The following is a 26,316-nucleotide window of genomic DNA, read 5'->3' on the forward strand; positions in this document are numbered from 1 at the left end:
TATGCTCCTGGAGGTGGAAATGCCTGTGGCATTTATTTATTTATTTGGGAGACAGTAAATGTCAGATTCCACCTAGTGCTCATTATGCTTTCTGTGCATGGGTCATGTCATTCTCACATTCACATACAACACCACTTGCTCTGTACCCTTTCCATGGATATTATTTAATACAAAAGGAATAAATATCTTTTTCAAAGATATTGGCATCGGAGGAAAATACTTAGGTAAGCTCCCCCAACTACTTTTGACCTTCTCCACGGTATAAGGAGGCTCTTAAGTCTTCTGGTCTTCAAACCCCAGCACCAATACCTTCAGCTCACAGGTAGCTTAGGAATGGTTAACAAAATGTAGCTCCTGACTTAAAACAAAGCCTGTCATGGTGCAAACAAGTTCAATTTGTAAATGAACAGAAAGAGAAGGCAGAGAGAAGGAAACCAAGAAGTGTGAGGTTCAATGGGGAAGACTGGAAAACTTCGCAGAGAAAAGACTTCAAAGTGTTTACAAGAACTGTTCACCTGAGACTGCTCTAGAACTATATTCCGAAACATAAAATCCTATCACAATTTCAAGTGCATTCTGTGGAAGCATTCTGAATGCAGAATGTATTTTCATAGCACCACTTCCCAGCCATGATAGGATCCCAGATTTTTGTGCAAGAGAAACAGGCAAGGAAAGAAGTAGAAGAAGAAGAAAGTCACAGAGACCTGACATGGCTAAGGTACATGCTCTCATCTCTTGAGTTGACATATGAGCAGAAGCAGGAGCACCTAGGACTCCCCTTTACTTACTGCATCCGAGGGGGTCACATCAGTGAAGTTCTAGACTCATTTACACCAGGACTTTGATATTGAATGGATTAATGTATTTAATGAATATGAATAGTTTAAATAAATTCATCAAAAATATTTAGTAGTATTTAACAGCCACTGAGGTTTTGATGCCATGTATAATACAAACCCTTCAAATAGCAAACACCTAGCAATTCTATCTGCATACTGATAAGTCAAAGGGTGAAATTTTGTGTGAATACAGATTGCAAATATTCACATTTCATTCAAAGTTGTGCCCCTCATCCCCATCCTGTGGAGAGAACCCTGAATTACAACCAACTTTCAAACTGTTATTAAAGATTCTCTGAATCTCATATCCCTCAGTTCTTCAGTAGCTATATTTGTCTTGACAGTCTCTCATATACCTTACTCCTTTACATATTTCTTGCCTCTCAACACTCATTTAATTAGGTCTTCCTCCCTCCCTCCCTCCCTCTCCCTCTCTCTCTCTCTTTCTCCAAAACCTCAGTCCTTCTTGCTCCTTTCAGTTTTTTTTTTCTTTTACACAATTTGGCCATTTGTCAATTTACAGAAAGTTTAATATTCTCATTCATCTCCCTTTGTGCCCCCAAATCATCCTAAGTGCCTTTGAATTTTGCACAGAGCACCATAGCACCATAGCAGGTCTCTCTTGGAGGTCCCTGACCCACTGAATGCACACATAATTAGGTATCAGGTGATCATCTTCAGAAATGCAGGGATTAAAAGGAATGCCCTAGGAATGATTCCATGCTTAAGAGCTAAAAGAATTGTTTTAGTGCATTATCTGAAAAATGTATCGAGATGGAATACTTTTTTTTTTTTTTTTTTTTTTTTTGCTGATGTTGCCAAATCCATAAAGTGCCAGTGCACTCAAAAGAAAGAGAAAAGGACTTCTTGGCATTCTGGACAAGGAGGTCTCATGTGACTCTAGATAGTAATCTTGTCTTTTTTGTAATGAAAGGTTCTTGCTGAAATAAATAAGGGATAGATGACACCATGAGTAGCACAATTTTGGAACTGAATTTTGTACTTGAAGACACTGAGGTGTAGAGAGATAAAGGGCAGCTGGTGTAATTTCTTCAGAGCAGGTTTAGCAACGATCTATGTGGGCCAGTCATCATAAACTTATCACACACTTAACCTCGAATGTCATATAACATAAAGGTGTATTTTTTTTAAATATATGTATGTACCAAACTTTAATTTTCACTTCACACTCAAAACTTCTGTACAAAAAGAGGCAAAGCAGGCAAAAAAAAAATTACAATGACTTCAGCAAACAACATATAACAACTTTAAAACAGCTTTGGGTATGCAACAGCCTTTACAGATGTGCTGGAAAAACTGGGATCTAAAGTTTTATGCTCTTGAAATAAAATTCCTGTAGCTATCTAGCATACAAGAATGAATGAGAAGTCCCCGAACTCCATTGCACAAGTGAATCCCAAGATTTGTGGTCCTTATTTTTCTTTTGAAAAAGAATGAGATTCTTTTTCCTTAAATATGATGATGTATCAAAATCCTAGGTTTATCCTCAATGTCTTGATATAATGGTGATGACTAAGAGCAAATATTGATGGAGCATGATATTAACTAATAATTAAAAGATAATATCCATGGTCTTCTTTCTGGGTAATATTCCAGACCCAATGGGTCAGTACTATTCAAAACATCTATTTCTACCTTTTTTTTTTTTTTAAACATTCATTCCTCGTGGCACATAAAAGTTTTCTTAGAACAGAGTTAAAATGCCAGGACAGGAATGTATATAAGAAACATAATTTTTATGTTGTTGTTTGCCCCAAAATAAATATCCGAGTCATGGAAAACACTGTTTATTTGAAAACTATGAGACATCAAATATGAAAGATAGTTCACATTGACATTGACACTGTCGCTAGCATTTTCCCCTAACCCACCCACAAGTCTTGGACGTGTGTGCATGCAGCACAAACAAACTGATTGTTCAAGGGCTCCTGATGCCTGGAGGACAGTCTGTTAAGACAATTTGTCTCCCACAGCAGCTCTGGGGTGGACCCGAGGCCCATCTCCAGGTAGTGATCACAGACATTTAGCCTGTCCTCCTGATGATCAGAGGCAACAATTCAGACCCTGGACATCCCAGAATCCATGTGCTGAGTCTCAACTGTGAGACAAGGTGGCCCGGCTAGACTGAAGCAGGCCAGCAGCCCATACATATGTTTGGTCCCATTTGATAGAAAGTCTAATTAAAAATTATAAATGTGCTCAACTATTTATATATATATAAATATAATATTTGACAGATAATCCCTAACATTTTTTTTCATTTAGCTGGCTGAGGCAGCTGTGGTGTGGACACATGGCTTGGGTTCAAGTCCCTGGGTCTGTGCCTCAAGAGCCCCATGGTGACGGGCAAGTCCTTTCTTCTCTTCAAACTTTAATCTGCTCATAGTCATAATAAGCACTGCAAGCTCTGTACAGTATCTGTCCACACAAAGCCCTGGCTGCCATGCAGGATGGCACTTAGGCTAAATATTTAAGGACTTTGCTCATCCTGCATTACCACATTCTCTGGCTTCCTCCGGGGTCTTAGAATTCCTAGGTTTTGAAAAGCTCTTGAAGTCCATCTAGTATTTTTCTGTTTTGATGAGAGAAGCTCCATCCAAGCAGCCATGCTTATTGAACAACTCTAAGGAAAAGGGCCTTGTCTCCATCGGTTGACTGACATTGACCCATAGACCAGGGACTATTTCCTGCCACTTGACTGCATTTCTTTGTTAAGATAAAACAAAACAGGCATTTGTCCCCGCTTCTTGGACAACATAAATGTATGTATGTACCAAATATACAAGGGAAAGTCAGCTGGGCACTAAAGTCCAGAAAGCAAACGTATCTCATTCCTTGGAATGTTGCAAAGGATGCCAAACCCTGATGGACCCGGGCCCAACATCCAGGATTATCATTCACTTCCTGTTTAGGCAATTCTTCTTCTGGCGGAAATAGGCCAGACTGAGTACTTCTCTACAATGGTCCAGTCCCATCCCATAGAATAAACTCACAGGCCACACGGTGAAAAGGAAGACTGTGGACTCAGGAGGGAAGCATCCTGGTATCCAGCCCCACCTGGAGCCATCCTGGATGACCACCTACGCTGGGTCTCATTTTCCCACTGGAGGTCAGGATAGGCTTCCAAGATTCTGTTCTAACTTAGCTCTGCTCTGCAGAAGAATGACTATAGGCCTCGTAACGTTGGCAGGCAGTGGGGCAGTGCTGACTGGTATCTACTCAGGAAGAAGGATGGCAGAGCCAGCCATTTTATCAGCTTCTAGACTAACAGGATTCTTGGAGATTGTCTGTTTTAATTGCCCACTTTAGAGATGAGGAAGCTGAGATGTAGAGAGCTAAGAAAACTTCCCACTATCATACTATGTTTCATTAGTAAACCAAAGACTAAATCCAGGTACTTGGACCAGAGTTTTCCCACTGCAACAATCTGGCAATTGTGAGCAAGAAGGAGTTGTCTCTTAAAAACCAGGTAACCAGAAAGGTGGATTTTCTTCCTCTAAATTCCCCCAGTTTTTTGATAACTAAAAACACATCCTAGACTTCTGTTCCCACATGAATGGTCCACGTGGGTAGAAGACAGGGAGCCCCTAACAGGAGGAACTGTGTCCTCAGACCTGGAGACAACAGAGATCAGCTCATTTACCTATGACTTCAAAGTCAGAGCTTATGTTTCTATCCCTGTATGCAGAGGGTCTATGCAGACTGGTGCCACCTCTCATGAATATTCTAAAGACAACCACCTTTCTCAGACCAGCTGTAAGAACGCATCTCTCTACCCCCATGCTCCTTCACTATCCAATTAAAATACAGGTGATTTTCCTCTTGCAAAAGTAAAAGGGTATGTTAGAGGGACACAAACCCAGACAGAAAGTGAATATTCTGATTAATAAAACATGTGCAAATGGAAGAGTTGCACATGTAGTTTGCAGGCTGAGGAGAGGGGGCATGCTGAGTTCAGAACACTTGGGTTTGATTCTCCACATGCATTTTTTTTCTTTTCCTGGATTTCTCTCTTCCTCTGTCAGGATAACAGTTGTATTTCTTGTAGCTGATCGGACAAAGGAAATCAAATGCTTTGTGTTTCTATAAGCTCTACTTCCCAGAGAGATAACACATCTAGAATTATAACACTACCACAAACTATTAGGAATTTCTGATTTTTACAGGTGTCATTAAAGGACTCCAGTAGCAAAGATCAAAATCTCCAAATTGGCCTTTGGAGAAGGGGGTTTCATTGCAGACATCAAAGGTAAGGCTCTCAAGTCAATTTATGCTCTGCTAGGTTGAGTCAGTCTGGATACAAATTAAGGTCCATATATTTCAGTGACAGGAAGGAAACGGTTATGTAAATACACAAGTATTAACATCAATCTGTATTAAATTATGTAAACATATACATCTTCTGAGGTCAGCACATAGATCCTCTTCTTTGAGCAGTGTTCTACTGAAGCATTGCTCGAATCTGTTTGGAAGTCGACTCATCATTCAAGTGCTTTGTAGTGAACCTGAGTGGGGACAGAAAGGTGGAGATCAGTGTGCAATAAGGAGTTCAAGAAAGTTTCCCTAATGACATCCCCGTCCTTACCTTGGGAAGCTCACTGAGATAAATCAAACACGAGGGCTCACCTCTTTAGACAGAGAATACACTTCCTGGCATCCTCAGGCAGTTTTAATATCTATCTGATCCTTCCTTCCAAAGGGATTTTGTATGACAGTTATTAAACTAAGTAGATCTTCTGCCTAATCAAGTAATTACAAAAGGAAATGCAATCCACCTCATTTCTCAAGGGCATAAATTTTTACCTGACGAGTGTGGAATCTTGACCACTGAGTTATCCCCATTTTCTTTTTTTCAATTAATTTTATTGGTGCATTATTATTATGCAAAAGAGTGGAATTCATTGGGACATATTTTTACATATCCTTGTTGTCACAAATTTCAAAATATGGATTTCCCCAAACTGAAAATGTTGACGGTTGTCCTCATTCCCACCACCAGGGGGCACACACGCAGATGAACAAACCCTGGGGGCGGGTGAGGGGGGTTTCAATGTACAGTTTCCCCATAACCTTATGTAGAGATTGTCTGTGCAAAGGTAAAAAAAATTAACAAGATTAAGTCTCAACCATGTCCTAGGCATCCCATAGAAGTTTCTATGTAGTCACAATAACTTTGTAGATGAGATAATGGCCTTAATATGATGAGAAAACAGATCTCAAAGCTAATGATTTTGATTTGTGAACAGTTTGCTACTTTTAAGTTGAACTTGGGTCTGGCTACCCTGGCAGCCTGTGCTCCTTTCATCTCATCATGTGTCTGCAGGAGACACAGTTCCAGCACTCAGATGGGACTCCCAACCTAGCACAGCACCCTGCTCTTGAGAAAGTTCTGCTTGATTGAATGAAACTGAAAAGTTCAGGAAATTCAGAAGTTAAAGTCTTCTTACTGTGTACAGAAAGCCAGCCTGGTGTGAAGTGGGCACCAACGGAGAAAGCCTTGGCTAACTCGTGGAATTGGAAGGGCTCTCTATCAATACATGTACTTTGAAGAATGATGGGTTCTGACTGAGCAACTCAGAAAAACAGCACCAACATGAGTGTCGTTGTAAGTGTGTCTCAGTTTGCTCATTTATTAAATGAGGAGAATAGGTCAGCCTTGTGTCTTTTGAGTTGGGATGATTAAATGGCACAATGTGATGGGGGCATAAAACATGAGCACTGTACACAGATGGAAGAGCCCTGATCCCTTCCACTTGGGCTTCTGAACACTTGCTGTATGTACGTAAGTGGAACTAGGGAAATTGAAGAAAAGGCAGCAGGGAGCATAAGCCTTCCTGATGGCAATCCGGGACTGGGATGATTTGTACGTAGAGGTCCCACAGCTAAAAAATGAGACTCCCCTCCCTGAAGGATACTAAACAGACGTGTCCTTGGGAGAGAAGAGGTGTTGGGGCATTACTTGTTAGCAGTGAGCAGCTGGAATGAGCTACAGCTGGGCAAATACTTAGTGGTGTTCTCAGTTCTGCAGCTGCACATTGTCAACCACCTGGGGAGCTTTAGAAGAAGCAAGCAAACAAACACAAATAAACAAAAGAGATGCCTGAGCCTCTGGCCCAGAGATCTGAGTCATGCAGTCTGGCTCAGATGGGGAGCATCAGAGTTTTCAGACACAACCCACAGCAGCCTTGTCTGCAGCCAGGTGGGGGAACCGCTGGAGAGGAGGGAAGAGGGACCCAGAGACTCTCCCTCTGAGGAGCCCCACTAACCATAAGGTGGACAGCCAAGAGTCAGGCCCATGACCTGTGGGGTCACCCAGACCTGGGTTTAGAGCCTAGCTTGTTCACGTGCTGTGAGACATTTGCAAGTAATTTGACTCCTCTAAATCTCATTTTCCCCTCCAAAAAGGGAATGATAAAATGGTGCTGCCCAAGAGGTTGTTGTTGGGAAGATTAAATGTGTTAAAATATGCAAGCTGTGCTCCAGCTCTTTGTCCCCAGCAGCGTCCACATTTGAAACAGATCTGGAGGGGTGGCTGCCCCGTGTCAGTCCTCCCCAGGGCGGGCTCACCTGAGGGCGTTCAGCAGCCCCTCCACACTGTCTGGGGCCTGTTCCTTCAACACCTTTATGCAGCCTTTCATCTAGGAGAAAGCACAGTGCATTGTTAATATCCTAGTAACTCTGCCCATCCATCATCATCTCACAGAAATCAAACAAAAATGATCAACAGGCTTCCCAACCCCTAGTGCTGGTGAGTTAGTTGCTCCTGGGCTTCTAGAGAGTTCTGCAGGATTGTAGCCATTATTAACTTTTACACTATACTGCAGTTGTACATTTTCCTTACTTTGGGGGACAAATACTCAAGACTTTGGTTTTTCTTTTTGTCTTATATTCATAGCCAAGTGCAAGGATACAAGTGCCTCTACTCAGTTCTCAGTGGAGATTTGCTAATTGATTTTATAAACCTAATTTAATGTCTCTAGAATGCTTTCTCCCCAGTTGTTTAACTGGCAAAACCTTAACATTTTTTTTTGGGGGGGTGGGGGATGTCAACTGAAATTCTCCAACCCCAAGAAGCTTCTTCTGACCTTACTGTCCTTACCAGGTAGTGAGAACCACGGCCCATGCAGTCCCAATCACAGAACCTTGGAGGATTTAGGGACCAAGTTAAATTGTCTCCTTCACTAAACAGGGAGCTTCACTAAACAAGTCTCTGTCTTAATCACATTTGAGAAGACGGTTACGGCTGATTGTTCAGATTATCAACCGATGAAGGTGGACACTTGGATTTCTGCCATTCTTGGTTGTTTAGTATTTGCATGAACTTGGGCAAGTTTCTTCAGTTTTTGTGCCCTTGGAATAAGTTATTTATAATTTGGGCAGTGCATGAAAACTAAATCTCTATAGGTCATCTTAAATTATGCATATCCTGTAGCTTCTTCTTTATTTGGCAAAAAAAGAATCTATCTGCAAAAACAATCACTCAGTTTAAACTCCTAAGTTTGTGCCCTATATGTACCAGATTTGGTTATTATCCAAGTTCTTTTTTTTTTTTTTAAATGAAAGGTCACTTGTAAACTTTTTCGGTGGGCATAATCCTGGCGTGTTAAACGTTTTATCATAAAGGACTGATCGGCCATATAAATTGATGGAGGCAGTCAGGACACAGGATTGGAGTCATTTGGGGGTCACTTACAGGTTCATCAAGAAAAAAATGTCATGGTTAATTAGAGATGTGTGCCAGGGTTACAGGACTGGCTGTAATCATGCCAGTTATGTGCCACTCCAATCCTGGAGACAAGACATTTGGTCTCTCTGTTAAAGCTCAGGGTCTATGGGAAGACAGAGAGATAGCCCATCGTCATGGTGTGAGGAGTGTTCTTGTAAACCCACCCAGCGGCAGTGACAAAACAGATGTAGAAAGCGGTGGATACTCTTGAGAAATTTCTAGGTCTGTTTCAGGATGATGAGAGCTGAGGGTGTGAAGAACAAGATGCTGTTGGAGACACAGAGCAAGACGCAGGGTGGGTTCGGAGTACATTAGGAACCCCGGGGGCTTTTACTTGTGGAAAATATCATTTTAGCAGAAATGTGGTCAATATGGAAAAGGACCAGAGAGAAGCAGGAACGAGAACCTCTGAGAGTCTGAAGTTGGACATAGCAGCAGGCCTGGAGAGCAGACGGAGATGGACAGGAGGACCAACCTGACTGACCACATGGGAGGGTGAAGACCAGGGAAGAAGACAATTCCAGGGATGACAGTTCTAGGCTAATGGCTACACTGGGCGGGAGAATGAGGAAACACGTGGCAGGAACTCAGAACGGGGAACAGGCTTGTTAGTTAGGAAATGAGAATCTTTGGTTTTGGACTGGCCACGTTTCAGATGTCCCTGGGAAGAACAAGATGCTGTTCTGGAATTATGCTGTTCTGGGATTATGGGTGAAACCTGGCTAGGGATGGGGTTAGGAGTGATTTCTTATGGGTTTGCATCACAAGATCCTAAGGAAATCATTTGAAAACACCATTTCACCTCAACCACCTTTCCTAGCACCTGATTAACATTTATTCTCTAACTGGTTCATCCCCTTGGGGTCTTGGTGATTTTGTTCTGATGATTTCCCTCCCTGGAGGAACTTTCCTCCCCGCTGTCCATTGGGAAAATCCTACATCTCTTTCAAGGACCACCTCAAATGTTACCCTCTTCTTTGCCCCCACACAGAATGGGTTTCTCCCCCACCTGGGCTTCTGAAACTCTCTGCACATCTATTCTGCAAATAGGGGCATGCTCTTTATGCGTACACACACAGGACCTCTTCCAGGGCCTCAGACTTGATGCCGATACACTAGAACTTATAAACCCAGTCCCTATAACTGCTGAGTTAAAAACAGATTGGTGCCTAGAATAAGGACCTTTTATGTCGTCAAAGAAAATGACCCACTCAAGTATGTGCTCTGCTCAGTAAACCTGAAACTTTCTTAGAGGCACATACAAAGTTCATTCTGAACGAGGCTTTCTTAACCTGCATGAACAGATAGACTTCACCAAGACTAACTGTAAAGATCGACATTACACACTGTTTACAACCTCGACAGAAGGACTCAGTAAGACATGTAAAGCCAAGCCTTTCAAAGGTTAGGGATACAAGGCATAATTGTAGCCAGCATATTTGTAACTGTTGACTCTCTGACAAGTTAACAAATGGCTAGGGAAGAATGTCTTATAAGTATCAGGTAATAAACTCAGTCCATAGTCAGATGATATCTATAGAGTTATTCAGAGAGTTATTTATATTCAATATGTAGTATGAAAATATTAAGGCTTTACAAAGAACATATTTATTGGTATAAAAATGCCCATAATATACTGTTATACAGATTGAATATGGTTTAAAATTGTGTATCCAAGTTCTAATTTACAAAGAACATATTTATTGGTATAAAAATGCCCATAATATACTGTTATACAGATTGAATATGGTTTAAAATTGTGTATCCAAGTTCTAATTTGCTAAGTTTACACACACACACAAAGAAGGGACATATGTATGCTAACATATTAACAATGGTCTCCTGTCTATGGTGTAATTATTACAGATACATTAAATTTTCTATATTTTGGTTTCCAATATTTTAAATTTCTTGTATTAAATATTTATTTTCTTATCAAATAGTTATGACTATAATAAGTATCATGAAAGTTTTATAAAGAACCATGCCTAGGAACCCAGACCTGTAAGTGAGTAATCCAAGTTCCATATTTTGTTGACGATTTTCCTTGTATTCTTCAGACTTGTGGCCCCTCTGGGCTGCAAGCTTTCTCTCGACAGTGCCATGCAGTAAACAGGCCATTTTGTGTAGATGGGTGAACACCAGGAGCCACCCACATCACAGTACGTTAGGACCAACAGGATGTACTCTGCACTTAAACACCTGCACACCCATTTAAATCAATGATCATTCATTCATTCAGTAAAAACCGGAGGAACATCTATTTGAGTGGCAGGTGCTATGTGCCAGATACAGTGCAAGACAATGAAGCAGATTTTAGGTATATAGATCATGAGCCCTGTCCTTGCCCCCAAATGTGGAGTTTGTGGGAGGGTCAGAAAATACAAACTGGTGAGTGCTCTGAGGACCACTGGAGAAGGCAGACTCTATCCACACAGGGCATACGAAATGTGTCCCTGGATAAGGGGAGAGTTAAAGAGTACCTGAATGGAATCCACCAAGCAAAGAGGGGAAGAAGGGTCCTCTTGCAAGGAAAATGGATGATGCATATTGAAATAACTAGAAACGGCAGGGAATTTGGGAGGGGCCGCAGGTAGGGAGTGAGTGATGGGAGACGAAACTGGGCCATTTGGCATTTAACCATGAGCTCTTGCAATCCAGCATCTCCCAATTCTTTTCACATTAGTGCACATGCAATAGAAAAAAATTGTATTGGTGGGGCACATGGGGTCAGTGAAGGGGCAGCATCCAGATAGGACAGGTCACCTGTGTCCTTAGCGTGCTTTTAGTCAAGGGACTGATCAACATCTCAGCATCCTTGCTCCACTTTTGAGATTGTCCTAAACACATGAGCATGAGCAAGAGTGGCCTCTTGCTCTGAGGGGAACCACCCCAAGGGCTTGGAACTCGGAGAGGCCACTCTCCTTGGGGGATGGAGGCCAGAAGGAGAGATCAGAGTCTGTCTGGGAACACTCGTGGGCTCTTATTGGAAAAGAACATTGCCAGCTATTCTTACATCGATCTTGGATGTCTTGCAGAAGGCTCCCACGGGGTGCACGTGGTCATAGAGGATGATGACCCCCACCATCACCCTCATGCAGAACATCAGTGTTTCTTCGCTCGTAAACCTACTCCTGTACTCCCTGCAAGAGAGAAGACGTGGCAATGGCGTCACTTCCTCAGGGAGCCTGAGCCCTTTGGACTTCACCACTGGCTACTCCACTAATGCTCTATGGAGAACAACCCCAGGCCTGCAACAAGCAGTTAGCATGCTCTCGAAAGAGACTCTGATGATAATTCTTGAATATATCCAACTGGCAATTCAGTACAAAAATAAGGGAAATTGGAGAACAGTAAATTCTCTTCTCTTCTGCCCTTCAGCAGCCAGCTCACCAGTTATGCCGCTCCCTCATCCATTCATCTTGAATATTTTAGAGCAGGTCCCTCTGGCTGTTCAAGGTTATAGAGAATCATAGCTTCATCACAGGGCAAAAGGGTCAAGCTCATTTCTACAGAGCAGATCTTGTGTCCCCCGTCAGAGTAACTTCCTTTGTTAAGACGCAGGCTGCAGATTGAACAGGACTGGCAAAGATATCTCAAAGAAATTATGTGCTACTTATTGATCTGAGAGTATTTGTGGAGTCTGAATTTTGTTCACTTATTTTGATAGGGTCCCTGGTGAGTGAAAGGATTCAGGCCAATTCTAGAGACTTCCTTAACATCTATTGCATTATGAATTGGCCCCACTATGAGAACGATTACTACTTCTGTCTTGAAAAAAATCTCAACTTTGATATAAGTGAAATATACGAAATGAATGCTCTCTTACATTTGAACAGACATCAAATTTGATAAAGGAGCCTTGACACCTTTGGCCTCCCAAACACTCTGCACAGTACATGATGTTTGGTCTTCATTAGATGAGGAAACCAAGGAAGGCCCCGGGAGGTCAGGTCATAGGCACAGCATGGGGTACAGACGTAAGTGTACTACAGAATTTTAAGTACAGATTTCCCCACACCTTTGTTTCTTCATCCTCAATAACTCAACCATTTTTAAGCCTAGCACCTAGTAACTAGCTTAGATACCAAGAAATTGAGGGGATAGAGGGAGAGTAAAAGAGAGAGACAGAGACAGAGTCAGGGAGAGGGTGAGATCTATTACCGCTGTTAGGACAACCTTACTTCTATTCTTGCTTCTCATATCTCTGCAGTGTTTAGGACGGCTATCTCTCTAGCCCTCCATTAATTTGGTGCTTACATATCATCTACAGCATCTTTGAGTGGTGGTTCTGCCTTCTAAGAAGGAATGCCACCTTGGGGAAGTCAATCAAGCAATTTGGGCCTCAGTTGCTTCCTCTGCAAAAGGTACAAGATTACATGTACCACCGAGTTCTCTATGAAATTGAAGCAGATAATATGCCCATAAATTGTAACATGCTGACTCAAGTGGTACACGTCCTCATCAGCATCATCTCAACAGGCCCCAGCTCTGCAAACGGTCAACCACGAAGTGACCTCTGATTTCACTTACGGAGTTTCCAGCATGACTTTACAAACACTTGTCATAGTGCTGAGGCAGTCTGTGGTGTTCTCTATTGGCAGGGTTTTGTTCTAAAGAAAGACACAAATGTATGTCAGCCCTGTTAGCAGCTTTATGCACAATGAAGAAAGAAAGAAAGAAAGAAAAAAAAAACACCTGTGGCTGAACTTCACTTACTTCGGAGACAAAGTGCATTGTGGCATTGCTAAGGGTTTTCAGCATTGGGGTAGCTTCTGCATAGAAGAGGGACATTCGATTGGCCATCTCGTTATTAACTTCATTCTCAATGTCTAGCTGATGAAAATAAGAAGAGAAGATGCAATGATAAAGATAAAGTCGAAATCCTCCAACACTCTCTTCTGGAAGTGGAATGACAGGCAAGGATCCTCTTCTCTCCTGCCCTCCCTGATGAGGAAAGCCAAGATGCTCAGATCAGGTGGCAAAGGCCAGGGAGGCCCAAGGACTCACATGCATGTTGTTGATGCGGTTGCGACTTATGGTCCTTCTGTAGTAGCTAAAGTCATTCTGAATGGCTGGGTTTCTCATCTGAAATTCAGAAGAGAGGAAAGATGGTCATCCCTTGGCATCAGGCAGGGATGAGTGTCAGGAGCCCAGACACTGGGTTTCCTAAATGTGCCAGGAATTCTCTTTGTTATTCAAGAGTCAGAACTTCTGGTTAAAATAAGGACCAGGAACTTCATTATTCTAAAATCCACCCTGTTTGTACTGTGGGCTAGATTTCAGGGAAAGTATATTTGTTCTCAATAAGGAACAGACACTTGAAAAGGTTTTCTCTTATTTCATTTGGCAGATTTTGAGTTTCCATATATAAATCATCATCTTAAATTACTTTTACCACATGGAATGCAAACACTTGCCACAGCACATGTCTCTGGGGAAGGAGCTGTGTTTCACTCCCCACCCCACCCCCGCCAGCAGAAGTGGCAGGTACTCAGTGTGAGCCTGTGTCCCTATCACACACACTTGGCCTAACCTTCAGCTCATCAAATCGAAGGGTAAAATGTAAAATTTCTGCAAACTCCTTTGCCAGGGCCTGTTCCCGTTCCAGGTGCTGGGTTGGTGTGTAGGGCGGACAAGTCAGGGATTCCAATAAACTCTGAAGAGCTTTTTCTGAAAGTCAAAGGGATAAATATAAATATTTTTTGGTGGCCCAGAGATATACCTCAAAAAAGCACAATTGTCATCCCCAGCTGACAGTCTCAGAGACAGCCTGGGTGGGTGCTTCCTCTCCATGTCTTCCCCCTGTCAGTGTGAGATGAGATGCATGTGATGACACAGAGGGACCTTCCGTGGCTCAGCAGGCCACCTGCACTCAGAACGCCCACGGCCACACAGGTTGTAAGAGTCTCTCTAAGCTCAGCTCACATATTTAATGCTTCCATTTCCTGACGCTGTTAGAAGACCACAGATATGTGTTTTCAGGTCATGCTCATGAGAACCATTTGTGACACGGGATGCAATGTGACAGCAGCTTTGAACACATGGGTTAGATTTACCTGCTCTACAGAGAAAGAATTCTGTGCATATTCTAGCTTTTTTCTGCACCTATATTCTAGCTTATTCACAAGAATTTTATTCACACATACACACATACAACATATGTACATGTATGTGTATATATGCATATACATACATATGTAAAACTATATATATCAGCATAAAGACATTTAAAAATCAATCCTCTGTAGCAGGGATTGAAAACTATGGTCTAAATGCTGAATCTAGTTCATTGCTTGTTTTTGTGAAAAAAAAAAAAAACTTTGATTACAAGATAGATATGGTCATACCTTCCTGAGTTGACTAAGGCTACTTTGTGTTATAAATTAAGAGTTTAAGCTGGGCATGGTGGCACACACTTGTAATCCTAGTGACATGGGAGGCTAAGGCAGGAGGATCACAAGTTCAAAGCCAGCCTGAGCAACTTAGTGAGACCGTAAGCAACTTAGCAAGACACTGTCTTAGAAAAAAAAAAGGGCTGGGGATGTGGTTCAGTGGTTAAGTGCCCCTTGGATAAATCACTGGTACCAAAAAAAAAAAAAAAAAAAAAAGGCAGAGTTTAAGTAGTTGCAAAAACACAAGACTCAAATGTTTACTATTTGGCATTTTACAGAAGAATTTGACAGCGCTGTCTCTACATAGTCCTTACATGTCTTTTACAGCCTCTTTACAGGGATGCCTCTAGCCTTTCCTAAATATTCCCTGCCATGGAAATACACTGTTTGGGGAAGCAGCCAGTTATGCCATGGCCTGGTCTAACTGATGGACCTTTTTCCTTCTCTTGAGCCGAAACTGGGCTCCTTGGGATTCAGTTCATTGGATCTAAATATATGTGTTAAGAAAACAGAAAAAAAAAAAATTTGAGAGTCTATGGAAATCTCTCCCTGGGTCTCAGCTTCTAGTCCTCTCAACACCATGACCATTATTTCCCCAGAATGTTTCAATTTCTAACTTCTGCTTGAAATGTAGCATTCATTTTATAGCAAAAGTAAAGTAGAACATGCTTACTGCCCTTTTCATTCTAGAAATACTATATTAACTAATGAAACCTCATACAACTTTACTGTTGGGGACCATGATGACATCATATTGTTGGTCACCCTGAGCCTTCTATCAATCAGAACTTGGTCTTACTCTTGTTCTGCAGAGCCAGGTACCCATTCAGGGGTGTGTGTGTGTGTGTGTGTGTGTGTATGTTTGTTTGCTTTTAATGCTAAAGGACAGGACTACATGTTTGTTTCCTTGTATTTTACTTATTAAACTTTTAACATGAGTCTAGGCAATTAAGTTCTTTTGGGGTTAGCAGAGAACCTGTATCTTCCAACTTCACCGCTATTCAAAGATGAGATTATCCAACAGGAAACTATGAAAAGTTGGACATAGACGATCACAGACAATGCAAAGTCCACTTTAATGTGCCAGTAGAGAAAGACACACTCTCTAGGTGCGAATGTTTAGGGGAAGAAACTCTGGGGTACGTTAAAAGACATGACCAGAGTCGTAGTTCATGAATGACTTTCATAAGACCTAGTAGGTGGTTGAATATGAAAAGCTATTCCTGTTAAGTTTTCAAGTAGCAAAATAGAACTTCACACGTGGGACATGAAAAAGAAACACTCACCTAGGCGTATAGAAAACTCATAAAATCTCTTTAGTCTCACAACCAGAGGACACACTGCATTCCAAGCTTTTTCTTGAAGCTGAATGTCGTTGGGGTTTTGAATTGCCTACCAAAAGACATAGTAGAAAAGTTTGTTAAAAAAAAAAAAGAAGTAATAAGCACCACATCAAAATGCCATAATATGGAAAAATGTTTTAATCTAAAAAAAATGCAATCCCTGCTGTACTTTGTGAATGTGTACTCCTAAGTTGACAATGACTCAATGGACTATCCCCCAAGACACTCATTTTGAAAGAAAATTTTAGCACTTGAACATAAAACAAATGGTTCTACAGGTAGATCTTGCTTCATTCTTTTTTTGTTGTTATTTTGAATTAAATTTAAAAAGTATATCTGAATTGGATCAGCCCTCTCCAGTATCACTGATTCTTCTAAAGTAGAGTTAGTATTTACTATAGAGTACAAATTCTTGGGTATTTTCTTTTCTCTATAATATGCATTTTCTTCCTGCCAGACTGTAACATTACCTAGATCACCTAAATTAAATGGTGACCCCTAAGTAGGAAAACCCTATCTTAATAGCCTGTTGCTTTCTGAGCAAGGCTATCTTGTCTGAGTTTCAGCAGCTTGAGGATTATGAGGACAATGGAGTTCTCTTCAGAGGAATGGTGGCAGTGGCAGTAATATATGTGTGTGTGCACATGCGTGGGTGTGCATATGTGTGTGTGCACACATGTTGATGTTTCCACAAAACTAACGTGGTGGTGCACACCTGTGTCCCAGCTACTCTAGAGACTGGGGTGGGAGGACCACTTGAGCCCAGGAGTCCGTGGCCAGCCTGGGCAACACAGTGAGACCCCAGGTCAAACAAAACAAAGCAAAGGCCCAAATCTCTGATGCTTTCAAGTAAAAGGATTAGAAGCTCCTTGCCTTGGAGGCATTATGAAGTCTGAAAATCCACACTGGTTATTTTCTTTTTTACTTTGTTGTTTTGTTTCTCATTAAAAAAAAAAAAAAACAGCAATTCCTAAGACGACAGACCTTCGGTCCACTTCCACATGGTGTTTTGTGGCTGCTGTGTGTGACACTGATGAAACCTGCCAAAATCATTCCAAAATGTTGAAAGTCCATAGAGTCTCAGACCTCCTAATGTGCAATTCAAGTGTCTTCATAGACTTTATGTGTACGTTTCCCTTACATGGAGTCATCCACTGATGTTACTGCCCAAGTGTGAGTCCTGCCATACCAACTGTAGGTTTGGGTAGAGAATGGCTAAAATTGCACATGGTCCCCAGCACTGTGCGCAACTGTGAATGGACTGGAATCAAAGGAACAAGTACCTTGTTCCTCTGGTACTCTAGGAAATATTAGGGTTATTACTTAACCTGTGCATGTGCGCATGTGTGTGTGCTGCATGTGGTTCCCCTCCCCTCCCCGGGTGTCATCCGTTCTACATTATCGTTGGCATACGTCTCGGATCTCCGGCCCTGCGCCTTTGTAAGCCTGCAGGTCTGCGAGGATGCTCTCGGAATCCTGGAGGACAGCGCTGATCTGGTTCCATATTTCTCTCTCTCCTTCCGTGGGCTGGGCATCTACACAGCAAGGAAAGGAAGAGACACAGAGGGCTGGTGGTTACAAACAGCTGTGAAAGAGGGTCGGAGGTCAGTGTACCCACTGGGCTCTTGTGCCTCATTCCTGCAGGTCTGATGGTTACTCCTACCACAGAAAGTGCTAGAATGGACAAGTAGCACCATGTTGGCCCAGACCGAGTTCACAACATCACCATCTTTCTGCACCAGTTAACCCTAGCATGCTGAATCCAGTGGGTATTCACTTGTCTGTTTACCTGTATAGAATACATGTTTTGCACACCTGTTATAGGTACTGAGTAGTAGAAGCAGTGACATTGTCTTTTAGGGCTAAGTTTCTTATTGTCTTTTTATTATTTTTTTCATTAAAACTATTTTTTAAATTGTGGCAAGATGATATACAATTTACCACTTGATCATGTCCAAGTGTACAGCTCAGTGGTATTTGTAACATTACACAGCCTTCACCACCACCCAATGCCATGACTCTTTCATCTTGTCAAACTAAAATGCTAACTTGGGTCTGCTTTTAACAGGAGAAGCTACAGGATATTTCTTTTATGATTAAACATCTATGAATCTGAGCAGAGAAAGAAAAAACATTCTCCTTCCTACTTTCATAGAAACAAATTAACAAATTGGGTAATTAACCCTTCGGGGTCACGTCCACAGCACATCATTCCAGAACAGACTGACATGGAGAAAGCACTGAGACGTCCCATTGAATGTGAACAAGAGTTTTGGCAAAGACACGCAGGGAGTTCATTTTAAAGACACCTGCTCTCTTTCCAGGTGTGGTAGCACGTGCCTGTATTCCCAGCAGCTTGGTAGACTGAGGCAGGAGAATAGTGAGTTCAAAGTCAGCCTTAGAGGCTTAGCAAGGCCCCAAGTAACTCAGTGAGACCCTAACTCTAAACAAAATGCAAAAAAATGGCTGGGATGTGCCTCAGTGGTCACACACCCTTGGACTCAGTCCCCAGTAGTCCCTGTCCACCCCCCCCGCCCCCCCGCAAAAAAAGGCACCTGCTCTCTTTATCTTTGTCTTGATTGTGACTGTTACAAAAAATGTGACACCTTCAAGCTTATCTAATCGAAGGTCATATTCTAATAGCACCAAGCACTCCACCGCTCTTTATTGATTTCCCACTTGATTGTGTCTCCAGAACCTATAGGTTTTTCTCCCAGGGGCACTTCGTTCGGGCTGGTGGGTAGGGGATGAAAGGCAGGCAACACTGGGTTTTATTTCTCTCCGAAGATGCTATAAAACAGGTTAGCTACCAAGGCTGGTGAGGAAGTTAGTCTCTCCACGGAAAGCAGAGACGGTGCTGAGGATAGTCTATTTTCAAGTGTTCAAATGCTAAGAGGCTGACTGCTCTCAGCAGATGTCACTAGTGGAGGGCTGAGACTAGAACTGTAGGGCGGAGCCTCCTCAGATCCAACCCCTGTTTTCACTAATCTTTGTGGGAGTACAAAGGGCTGATCCCACAAAAGGGTGTGTGACCAGTCGCTAGTGTTCTTCTGGGGGGTAAAGGGTGGAATCCACAAACCATGAGCACTGGTGTACTGACAGGGGGCTCAGAGGCCTGGTCCTCAGCAGGGCTGATCTAGGGTGGCACTCCTGTCACCATCTGCCACACCCACAGGCTCCAAGCCAGACCCTTAAGGAGTAACGTCTACCTAGAGTTTTAGACTCTCTTACTCACCAGATCCTGCCTAAAACCTAAGAAATTGATAAACTCTCCTGGGAAATGAAAGGTGACAGTCATCAATGTATGGTAGCTCTCTTAAAACAAAACAAGACAATAATAGGCTTTCACAGGCGTCTAGACACTTTGCAAACCATGCTTTCTAGGAATAAGAGGATTTTTAGCCAGCAAATAAGGAGGCACTAAAGTTCACGTCAGGGTTCAGAGAAGGAAGAGATGCAAGTGGCTGGAGAGAGTGGAAAGGAAAATGTCGGGGAAGGACTAAAGCAGGGGCCACAGGAAGAAGTTCTCCATGATGAGGTCACTGTGTGGAAAGAGGGTTGTGGCTGTATTCATGCAGCTAGGCCAGGAGGGAGACCAGCCAGGATAGAAAGCAGAGACTTCCCAGGGCACAGAAAGGAAAATGAAATGTATCAACCCTTTTATCTCTGTATCCTTCCTTCCTTTCCACACACACTTGGTAAGTTTTTTCAGGAATGATGTTATCCCCCTATATGAATCATTTTATATTGTATCTTTTTCTTTCTTTCTTTTTTGGTGCCAGGGATTGAACTCAGGGGCACTTGACCACTGAGCCACATCCCCAGCCCTATTTTGTATTTTATTTAGAGACGGGGCCTCACTGAGTTGCTTGGTGCTGCACTTTTGCAGAAGCTGGCTTTGAACTCATGATCCTCCTGCCTCAGCTTCCCAAGCCACTGGGATTACAGGCAGGAGCCACTGCGCCCAGCTATTTTATTTTTTTTTTTCTGATTTCTCAAAGTTATATGGATGTCTTAAACAGAAAACTAAAAATCCATAAGCTAAGAAGACTATAGCTAGAGAATTCCAGAACTCCAGCTTCCAAGCGGGGAAAATGTTAGAAAGAAAACACAAGAAAAATGTGCACAATCTAGAAGATAAACAAAAATCAAACACCCATTAATTCCATTCTTCTTCTTTTTGATGAATGTATCAAAAATCATAAGCTAAATGAATTTCTTATGGAGATATTTATTTGGAGAAGAGGAGAAGCACAAGTCTGTAACCAAGATTCTGAGAACCCAGACTACTGAGTGTAGGTATAAAACGGTGGCCAGGAAAGAAGGCTTCTCATCTCAGCTGTCACATGGCCCCATCTTAGCAAATCTTAGGAAAACAGAGTTAAAACTAAGTGGGCTAAAAGAGCTCAGCTGGAAAAACCAAAATACATCCCGTTGGTGGTTACTTAAAAACAAAAAAAAAAAAGAGAAAGAGAAAGATTTCACATCAATTTTTTTTTTTAAAATAGAGAAATTTCTTAGGTACTTAAAAATAAATTTTTCCAACAGTGTGGCCTCAAAGTGGTGCTGAGTTAGAGACGGTCAGCTCCTCCCTCCACACAGTTGAAGTGACCTTGTTTGATACAAATAGACTGGACTTTGATGTGACCACAGAGAGTTGGAGGGCCGTGGTGAGCACCTTCCTTCCGACAGCAACACGGCCCTGGTGCTGTGAAACAGGACCCTCAGCCCCTGTCTCGCTCTCTGGGAACTGTTTCTCTTGGCAGGGTTCCTAGCCTCCCATGAGAAATGTCTCTTGTGTGGTCCTGTTTAGCGGTGATGGAACGGGGTGGGAGAAACCAAATCCGTCATGCTCCCTTTCATCCAGGCTTAGAAATGGGTTGGCTCATTTTCTTCCATAATTTGTTGTTCTTAATGGATATGTGATTTCTCCCTCCTTCCCTGTCACAGAACTGAAGTCACTTCCTCTTCCAGACAATAATCAGACCCTTAGTGCTGGGAGCACAGTTCTGCCTTCTCAGCCAGAATGCGGACGATTTCAGGGGATTAAAAAACCAGAAGCATCAGCTTCGCAGGTGGAGAGTGACAGCTGGGAGAAGCTCACGTAGGTCTGTCTGTCTGTCTTGCTTTTCAAATGGGAAAAGGAATGCTTGACCCTAGGTCACATTTAAAATTGGCCCAAATCTCTATAGAAGTCCATGATTCATCCCCCTTTCAACTAAAGAACCAGATAATCAGAACTAACTAATGAGAAATTTATTGACTAGATGTAAGACTTTGGTCATATTTATTGCATTTTGACATCATATTTCCAGGGTCTAGAACAGTACCTGGTACGTAGGACATGTTCAAGAAAATTCTGCTGAATGGATGATTTAAATGTACTCCTCACTTTGTGTTTTGGGATGGTTTTCCTGCTTGGCTTTTAACTCTGAGATATTTGGAGAAAAGATCTGTGTTCTTATCCTCCACAGCCACACAATGCCTCTCCCACTGGAGACACAATCAACGTGTTGATGAATCAATGACTCAGTGAGGAAACTGACCAGCTGGCTGAGAAGGGTGGGCGCTGAGAGGCAGGGAGGTAAAGAAGTCAAAGAAGGTGCTGTTGCTTCCAGATCCTCTTGTCTCTTCTCCCCAAGAAATGCTTCTATACTATCACATCTCTTACCATTAAGATACATGCCTTGACCTGCAGTTAAATTGGCTATTCACACCTTCATTAAACACACATGTTAATTATCCACCTACAGCCTTCATGTCTCCTTGGTGTGGTTTGCATATCATGGGTGTTTCTTCTGTCTGGTAGAATGAAAAACTGCCCTGTGTTTACTCCTCCAATCCTAAAACATTTTGCTTTCTGGAGAATTCCTGTGAGAGGCTTTGGAGGTCTAAACTTCTGGCATTTTCCATATTCAGATGTAACTGGTGATCACATTTTAAAAATTTATTGTATTTTCAGATGTCATGAAATGACATCTTGAAAAGGACCCTGAAGAATTAGTGGTTGAAAAGGTCACCTATATTTAGTCCACCTATAACCCCTTAAAGCATTTGCTGAACGAGCAGAACTCTAACCACGGGCTCTGTTTTTCTATTTTTAACACTAAGAATGACCTTTCATTAATGAAGGTACGCACACATGCGCTCTCGCTCTCTCGCTCTCTCTCTCTCTCTCTCTCTCTCTCTCTCTCTCTCTCACACACACACACACACACACACACACACACGGGGATGCACACCAATACTCAAGATGGAAATGATCTCTGTTTCCAGTGGCAGCCAGTGAAATCTTTGATGGTGTTTCCTCTAAGAACCACATTCTAAACTTCAAATCACCGTCAATTATTTCATCAAAATTGAGCAGAACAGTTAAACAAAGCTGGCTTACTCCTGCTTCACAACGAAGCTGTTAAAATCCCTGTGATTTACACAGGCAATTTCAGAAACCGATACTAGGAGGAGCCCTGAAGCGAGTGTCCCCCAGCTGGCCATTATCTACGCAATGATTTAAGGCCGTTCTGGACTTGCTGTTGTGCAAAGCAGAAAAAGGATCACGGGCGCTGTGACCTTGCACACACACCTATTATCAAGAACACACAAGGGCCACGGTTGTAGCTCAGTGGTAGAGTACTTGCCTAGCATGAGTGAGGCACTGGGTTCAATCCCCAGCACCACATAAAAAAATAAAAACAAATAAAATAAAGTACTGTGTCCATCTACAACTAAAAAATATTTTTTTAAAAAAGAACATATGAAAGTCCAAGTGTCTGGGATTTTTAATGGAAAAGAAATGATCTTGCTGATTAAGATAAGGAGTCTTGCTGGCAGGGGATGTATCCATCCTCCTGTGGTTGGATTCCCTGATGATGGGGAATGGTTAACCTCATGGTTTTGGTGTCACCAGGTGAGGGGGAAGGTCTGTGGAGGACCCTGAATCTTATTTAAGCCAAATGCTTGGCACTCCACTGTGCTAACGGAGAAGAAGGTGGCCAGGTACTCTGTTTGTCAGGAAGGTCTTTGGGGAACCTCCCAGGGGAGCATGAGCAGGCCTCAAACTGGAGAAGGGCTGCCAAACCAAAGTGTTCTTATCTTTGTACATCAGCCCAGGGCTCATCCTGTCTTCAAAAGCACCAGGAGCCCACAAACCTTCTCCTAACAGTCTACTTAGGACTGGATGGAGAATTTGACAGTGAATCAAATTAACCTAAAATAATATGAGGAGAAGACTCAATTTATGAGGAAATGCCTCTGGTTTTGATGGAAGCCCTGGCATTTCATCAATGGGATATATATATAGCTCTCCCTGTGCCCAGATGACTGCTGGATAAACAATGAAGAAAGTACAGCAAGAAGGATTTGCCAACGCCATAAATTAAATCTACAGCCCTTCTCCCCCACCCACTTCCTCAGTCCTCATCCCTTTCCCCTTCAAGAGGAACTAAGAATGCAAATAATTATCTATTATTAACATTTGAGGATGTGAAATGGTAATGATTTATAGCAGAGTACCAACTGCTTAGGGACACAGCATGAAGTTGCAAGAGTCCATTGGAAAATATAAGTGAGAAGTGAGACGTGGTTGACATATTTATTTGCACAGGACATTAGTCAGCACACACCAAAACCAAAGCCCTTCCCATGGAAGCAGCACCCCAGGGAATGAAAAGAGGTGGATATTCTGGAAGTACTGGCTGTTTCCTTCACGCGACTGGGATCCCCGGGTCAGGGCAGCACTCCAAGGATGGAATTTTGAGATGTGGACTACAGCCAGCCAGCGTGCCACTCAGCTCCCAGCCCCCAGGGCAAAGAAGTGAACTCCCTGGGCCCAGATCAGATCTTGGTCAAGGAGAGACAAGCTACAACAGCCCTCTCTCCTCCCTACCTGTAGGGTCATAGTGAGAATTATTATATACATTGAAAATAGGAAAAAACAAAAGTGCTCGAAATTGCCATAAACTGTTTCCCTGGTGATTTTTGTTTTTTCTTTTGTCAAGTGAGGATACTGGACCAAATGGCCACTGACCATCTGATATTTTCCCCTTCTCCCCTTCCAAGGTCTCTAGCCTTCTCTGATGAACTTCAGCAGATGCAAGTGTGTCTGAGGACAGGTGAAAGAAGAGTTCAGTGGTGGCACGAAGTGGGCCTGAGTGAACCATATCAGGCCAGCCTGCCTCTTGACACCTCATTTTATAGAACTGGATGCTGCAGGCCTTTTGTGGAGATTGCAGCATTTCCTGACCACCACCCTGCTGCTGCTGATGTTCTTAGTAGTCCTATGATGTTAATAAATATGGGTTTGTCTCATGAGAAAACCATATGTGTAGCCACTAACTTCTGAAGAACATTTTTTTCAGCCCAGTCAAACATCTGCAACTCTTGCTAGCGCAGCACCTGCTATCCGTTCCAGCTAGCAGACTTTCTTCCCTAACACCTGTACCACTTATCTGTCTTATTTCCTCGTTAACGTGGAAAACTCCTTGAAGAAGAGGTCCTGTTCTTCTAATGCTCCTCTTCCATGTGCGGTATCTTATCCCTCCAGAGCTCCCTGCCCACTGAGAACCCACCTTCACTGTTGCTGCTTCTACCTGGAGAATGCAAAGGATTCTTTGCGTATCGTCACTTAATTAACATCTATCAAAACCAGTAGTCCTAAGATTATCTTTCATGTCCAGTCTTATGTTGCTGGATAAGACACATAAAAATATAAGTATGTGATACCATCCAATTCCTCACCTCCAGAAGATGTATACTAGTGAGGAGATGAATATACACTTGCAGAAGAAAACTAACTATGCTTGATTGCTGATAGTACCTCAGAAAATGGCTGATGTCCCTGCTAGAGCAATTATCGCCATTGCATTTAGACGCCGGCTTTGTCTTCCTCCCCAAGGAGACTGAGAGCTCTGCAGCTGTTCACACCCAACTAACAGGGTGGCTGGTACACAGAACAACCTTCAGGATAACATGAACGATGGGATCATAGTGACTGTAGTCAGGTGATCCATTTCCACAGATAAAGAAAATTATATTGCAATCATCTGTACTTTGTTTTTTTTTTTGTATTTTTGTACAGATGTGCAATACACACAGGCACACACATCCCACACAACATGTTAGTCAGTTTTTTATTGTTGTGAACAAAATATCAGCAAGAAAAACTTAGAGAAGAAAGGTTTATTCTGTGTCATGGTTTCAGAGGTTCAGACTATTGTGGGCCAAATCCATCACGCTGGGCCTCAGATGAGGCAGAATATCAGGTGAAAGAGTGGAGGGCTGCTGCTCACCCCATGGCGACCAGGAAGCAGAGAGTGAGTGGGGAGGACAAAGCAAGAATAAGCACCCTTGCAGGGCATGGCCCCCATGACCCACTTCCTCTAGCCCCACCCACCTGCCTATAGTTACCACCCAGTCAGTCCATTCAAACCGGGGGGAACTGAGTAGGTTACAACTCTCACCATCCAATCATTTCACGTTGAAAAATTCTTGCATTTACACAAGAGCTTTTGGGGGACACCTCATATCCAATTTATAACACACACGAAGGAATATTATTCAGTCTTAAAAACAAAGAAATTCTTGCCAACAATAATAGGAATGATGTTATGCTAACTAAAATAACCCAGTCACAGAAGGACACACACTGCTTGATCTCACAAAATGTATCTAAAAAGTGCAACTCATAAATGGAAAGTGTAAAAGGGTGGTTGCCAGAGACCTAGGGGAGGGGAAATGGGGAGCTGCTAACTAACAGGTCGTAAGTTTCCTTGGTGCAAGATGAGGAAGTTTTAGAAATCCTGTGTCCAATGTTTGCCTATAGTTAATAAAACTGTTGTGCATTCAAAAATCTGATAAGAGGATAGATCTCATGGTAAGTGTTCTTGTCACAATTCAAAAAAAAAAAGGGAAAAAGCAATAAAGCAATCAAAATATATCATATGAATTTGTTTCAACCCCGTGAAGTGGTTTCAATCTTCCATCTCATTTGGAAA

General features: G+C 42.4%; 1 protein-coding gene across 3 annotated transcripts in view; it reads right to left on the reverse strand.

The window, feature by feature from the left end:
• Positions 1–1,740: 1,740 nt before the first annotated feature.
• The window catches only part of Cyria (CYFIP related Rac1 interactor A), a 95,064-nt gene continuing 70,488 nt past the window's right edge, over positions 1,741–26,316 (reverse strand). Inside the window, exons 4-12 of one of the 3 annotated variants that reach the window (XM_026400321.2) lie at positions 17,738–17,859; positions 16,268–16,373; positions 14,123–14,259; positions 13,597–13,674; positions 13,306–13,422; positions 13,120–13,199; positions 11,603–11,729; positions 7,428–7,498; positions 1,741–5,365 (exon numbers count right to left, since the gene is read on the reverse strand). In XM_026400321.2, the coding sequence (XP_026256106.1) occupies positions 5,302–5,365; positions 7,428–7,498; positions 11,603–11,729; positions 13,120–13,199; positions 13,306–13,422; positions 13,597–13,674; positions 14,123–14,259; positions 16,268–16,373; positions 17,738–17,859 (902 nt within the window). In that variant the 3' untranslated portion in view covers positions 1,741–5,301. Of the gene's footprint in view, positions 5,366–7,427; positions 7,499–11,602; positions 11,730–13,119; positions 13,200–13,305; positions 13,423–13,596; positions 13,675–14,112; positions 14,260–14,311; positions 14,392–16,267; positions 16,374–17,737; positions 17,860–26,316 lie in introns of those variants that run through there. The other 2 variants (XM_026400477.2, XM_026400550.2) reach the window with 2 other exon arrangements.

This window comes from Urocitellus parryii, chromosome 12 (genome assembly GCF_045843805.1).
Source record: "Urocitellus parryii isolate mUroPar1 chromosome 12, mUroPar1.hap1, whole genome shotgun sequence".
Classification (NCBI taxonomy): Eukaryota; Metazoa; Chordata; class Mammalia; order Rodentia; family Sciuridae; genus Urocitellus; species Urocitellus parryii.